The sequence below is a fragment of the Triticum aestivum genome, chromosome 3D (assembly GCF_018294505.1).
Source record: "Triticum aestivum cultivar Chinese Spring chromosome 3D, IWGSC CS RefSeq v2.1, whole genome shotgun sequence".
NCBI lineage: Eukaryota > Viridiplantae > Streptophyta > Magnoliopsida > Poales > Poaceae > Triticum > Triticum aestivum.
In genome coordinates, this window is record NC_057802.1 from 96,062,432 (window position 1) to 96,066,811 (window position 4,380).

The following is a 4,380-nucleotide window of genomic DNA, read 5'->3' on the forward strand; positions in this document are numbered from 1 at the left end:
AACGGCGAGCCGAAGAGGGTGAGCAGCTTTGCGTGTTCTCGATTTCATGTCGCGTCTGGTCAAATGTGCCTGCTCTTCTCACGGTGGTTCTCCTTCATGTGCTGTTAGTGCCGTAGTCTCTCGCTCCGCTAAGGGATTTGTGGTCTCTAGCAAAAAAAAAAGTTTAGCTTTAACCAGTGTTCTACTTTTTTGGGGGGAGGGGGGATTTGGGGTGGTCTGGTGGCGATTCGTACAGGAAATCACTGCGTTGCAGCTGATTTTGCGGGTTTTGTTGACCAGAAACAGTGGCCTTTGCATATGTTCAACCGATTTGGTGCGCGGCAGAGAAATTGTGTGGCCATCGCTCGATCTACTGCCTGCTTTCCGTGTTATGGCTAAAGCGCATACCGAAATCATGTTCTAAGTGCTACTTGTTTTGTGCTCAGTTTGTTGTTTTTAGAGGATACATTTTTATGTTGTTTTAATCCTGATTGCAGACAATTAGCTACATGGCTGAGCGGGTGGTAGGAACTGGTTCATTTGGGATTGTCTTCCAGGTACGTTCCCTTTGTCTCGTGGTTTGCTTTTGCTTTATGTGCCGTTGCCAATTAGTTGATGCAATGCTTATCGAATTCTACTGCTTCTCACATGTAGGCTAAGTGCTTGGAGACTGGAGAGACTGTTGCCATCAAGAAGGTGCTGCAGGATCGCCGTTACAAGAACCGTGAGCTGCAGCTTATGCGCTCCATGGACCATCCCAATGTCGTCTCTCTGAAGCACTGCTTCTTCTCGACCACAAGTAGGGATGAGCTGTTCCTGAACCTTGTCATGGAGTATGTCCCTGAGACTCTATATCGTGTGCTCAAGCACTATAGCAATGCCAACCAGCGGATGCCGCTTATCTATGTCAAGCTTTACATGTATCAGGTCGGTGAACCATCATATTGCATTTGCCTGGCCGCCTATAACTGCCTTATTACTCTGCTAATGTATCTTTTGACTTGTTTGCAGCTTTTTAGAGGGCTAGCTTATGTTCATACTGTTCCAGGAGTTTGCCACAGGGATGTGAAACCACAAAATGTTTTGGTATGTGTTCTGTGAACACGATCTCTACTTGTACGATTTTATAGTTGGTCCTGAATTGGTCTCTTCTCTTGCCAATACAGGTTGATCCTCTAACCCATCAAGTCAAGATCTGTGACTTTGGAAGTGCAAAAGTTCTGGTAAGTTGATTTCCCCCTTAAGAATCAGTAGTTTATTTCGGTGTTGCATTTAGTTTTGAATTGCTCTAGACATCTAGTGTCTGACTGGTCATACTGTTGACATAGCATGTGATCTATGCCATTATTTATCATTATCAATAGTAGTATGCTAGTTTTTTCCATGATAACGTGTAAGATGTTGAGTCTTGCGAGTATGCCCTGAGCTTTGAAATCACAGCTTAAAGTTGGCTTTAACACAACAGTGGAACTGGACAAGTGGACATTTTTTCCCATACTTGACAGTCCATTTTCATGATTGATCCATTGTATAATTGGTGTCTGGCTATCTACTTTAAACTTGTTTTCCAAATTGGGTTCATTACACACTGTTATCTGTATGCTGTCCGCTCTATTCATTACTCCAACTGCCCTGTAGGCGACACAATGTACATAAACTGTATCTTTTATCTTGGTGCAAGGTTGCCAAGCCTGACCTTGGTTGTACAAAAACTTGAATCAGCTTTTTTCTTCAATTTGGTTGTTTCTACACTCTAGCTCTAACCCCATGTATTGACCATTGCCCTCTTCTTGTTTCAGGTACCTGGTGAACCCAACATAGCATACATATGCTCTCGCTACTATCGTGCTCCTGAGCTCATATTTGGTGCAACTGAATATACAACTTCAATAGACATATGGTCAGCTGGATGTGTTCTTGCAGAGCTACTTCTTGGTCAGGTTAGTTACCTTCTCTAAGGGGTTTTGGCCTTGTTTGGGACTTTGGGTACATTGATTAGACTATATTGTCCATGAGGGGATTCTGATCATCCTGTGTGTTGTGTATTTGTCAGCCTCTGTTTCCAGGAGAGACTGCGGTTGATCAGCTAGTGGAGATTATCAAGGTACTGCCTTATGTTTCACATGCAACATTCTCTTCTTGAGTTCTTCTGCCATGGATGTTTCTTAAAGCCAATGTGATGTTATTGCAGGTTCTTGGTACTCCAACCCGTGAGGAAATTCGGTGCATGAACCCCAACTATACCGAGTTCAGGTTTCCTCAGATTAAGGCTCATCCTTGGCACAAGGTAGACATACGTTAAGTTTTATGTTGAATCAACTGCATCATGTCATTATACTTGCATGATCTTAAGTCCACATCTTCTGGCATGTCAGTTAGTTACCAGCTTCTCTACACCATCAGTAAATTATGAATTAAAAATGTGCCTGCTTCTAACGGGTTGCTCTGCTTTCTCTTCACTAGATTTTCCACAAGAGGATGCCCGCTGAAGCTATAGATCTTGCCTCCCGCCTTCTCCAGTATTCACCAAATCTACGTTGCACTGCTGTAAGTTTTTCAGTGCTTGGCTTTGTGATTGCTCTTAAAGGTTGTGCTAAGTGGCTGGGTGGATAAATACTCAATGGGGTGTACTAAAAGTTATTTTACCTCTTGCGTTTTTTTGTGTGTGTGTTATACTAGTACATGGTTTTGTCTTTTCTAACATTCATATCTGAAATGCTGTATTACAGTTGATTATTCTTTTTGTGAAAGGTAGAGGAATATATGTGCAATTATTTAATCATTAACGATAAAAGGAGGCTCTTGTGCATCTTTGTGGAAGTAGGATTATTTTTTGGAGTTTTTGGAAGCATCAATGCTTAGCTTTCAGTCACTGATTAGCTTCTGGTCCTGCATTGGCATTATAATTATGATATCCTGTGGTCCAGAACTAATGTTGATGAGTCTTGACTGGTAGATAGTGGGTGCAACTTTATAGTCACATGTGCTTGTTACCTACAGCTAGTGCTCCACCTAGAAAAGGGTCTCTGTTAATGCTGTTACTTTAGCTTGAAAACAACGTGATCTTAGAAAACTAGCAATCTGTTCAGTTTAAAACGTTCTTATATGTTTGTTTTCCTGTGCAGCTTGATGCATGTGCACATTCCTTCTTTGATGAGCTACGTGAGCCGAATGCACGCTTGCCGAATGGCCGCCCATTCCCTCCTTTGTTCAACTTCAAACCTGAAGTAAGTAAAAGATACACTGTTCACGCAGCAACCATTTAAGTTTTCTAGAAAAAAAAGATCAGAAGATCACATGTCTCATTCAAGATATATATCAGTTCAATAATTAGGAAGGCTGTGCCATGTCTTTGCTAGCCTGGAAAGAACCCTCTTGGGCTCTTGATGCACTGTGCTCATCAATGTTCTTTTCTGGCAATGCAGCTAGCGAACGCCTCTCCAGAGCTCATCAACAGGCTTGTTCCGGAACATGTTCGACGGCAAAATGGCCCCAACTTCGCCCATGCTGGGAGCTAGACGGGCGCGCCCGCATCGCCCATATTTTTTGTTTGTCCGCCATCATCGAAGAATCAACTCTCTCTCCTAAATCCTGAGGAGAGACCGATCCAGTGCCAGTGCCAGTGAAAGAAGTACAACTATGTAAATTACCTGACCTTGGAAGAATCGTTGTTGTTGTTGCCGGTGCCGGCCATGTTTAAGTACATGGCGGCACATGTTGGTTGAGTTGTTACTTATTATTAGTAGGTAAGAGCAATGATGTAGGAGGTGGAGACATATGTTAATGCTAGGTCTGTGACCTGTTTTAAGTACATTTTTGTAATGCTTGGTAGTGGTACTGTAATGCGGCAGTAGCTGCTCCATGTTTTGTCCCTTGTCCCTGATGTAAATGTCGTCGTCCTGCAGCAAATGACTCTTCTTCTCTTACATGGCCTGATTACCAGTTGTGACGCATGGTTCTTGGCAAGTCGGGAAATGTGCACCGGGGGGTGCCTTTGACCGCCCAAGGCGACTGTTGCCCCCCTGAGGTCGTGACCATCTCCCCCTTCCAAGGCCATGTACATCCTGCCACAGAAGTCTGCTGCTAAAATTGACACGCTGGAGGCAGGTCAATTGGGGTACCAACAAGTTTGCGAGGGCCTTTGGGTTGAGATGGCCTTGCTGCGAGTGGAAGGAACCAACCAAGCTATGGGTTGGAACGGGTAGTCCTTGCGATGAGTTGGACCTTGACTTATTCTATGCTTCGGCCATCATCACCATTGACAACGGTGCGTGAGCCCATTTTTGGGACTACAAGTTTCATTCACAAGGAAAAAAAATGGAAGGTGTGAAGCTTTGAAGGATGATGCTTGACCATCATCACCATTGACAACGGTGCGTGAGCCCCTTTTCGGGACTACAA

The 4,380-nt window shown here is 43.8% G+C and overlaps 1 protein-coding gene across 1 annotated transcript in view; it reads left to right on the plus strand.

Moving 5' to 3' along the window:
• The window catches only part of LOC101669861 (shaggy-related protein kinase GSK1), a gene marked incomplete in the record, with an annotated part of 4,500 nt that extends 595 nt beyond the window's left edge, over positions 1 to 3,905 (plus strand). The window contains 11 exon segments of the mRNA XM_044499969.1: positions 1 to 18; positions 477 to 536; positions 634 to 906; positions 991 to 1,065; positions 1,146 to 1,202; positions 1,779 to 1,919; positions 2,033 to 2,083; positions 2,171 to 2,266; positions 2,443 to 2,526; positions 3,105 to 3,206; positions 3,405 to 3,905. Coding sequence (XP_044355904.1) covers positions 1 to 18; positions 477 to 536; positions 634 to 906; positions 991 to 1,065; positions 1,146 to 1,202; positions 1,779 to 1,919; positions 2,033 to 2,083; positions 2,171 to 2,266; positions 2,443 to 2,526; positions 3,105 to 3,206; positions 3,405 to 3,497 — 1,050 coding nt within the window.
• Positions 3,906 to 4,380: the final 475 nt, after the last annotated feature.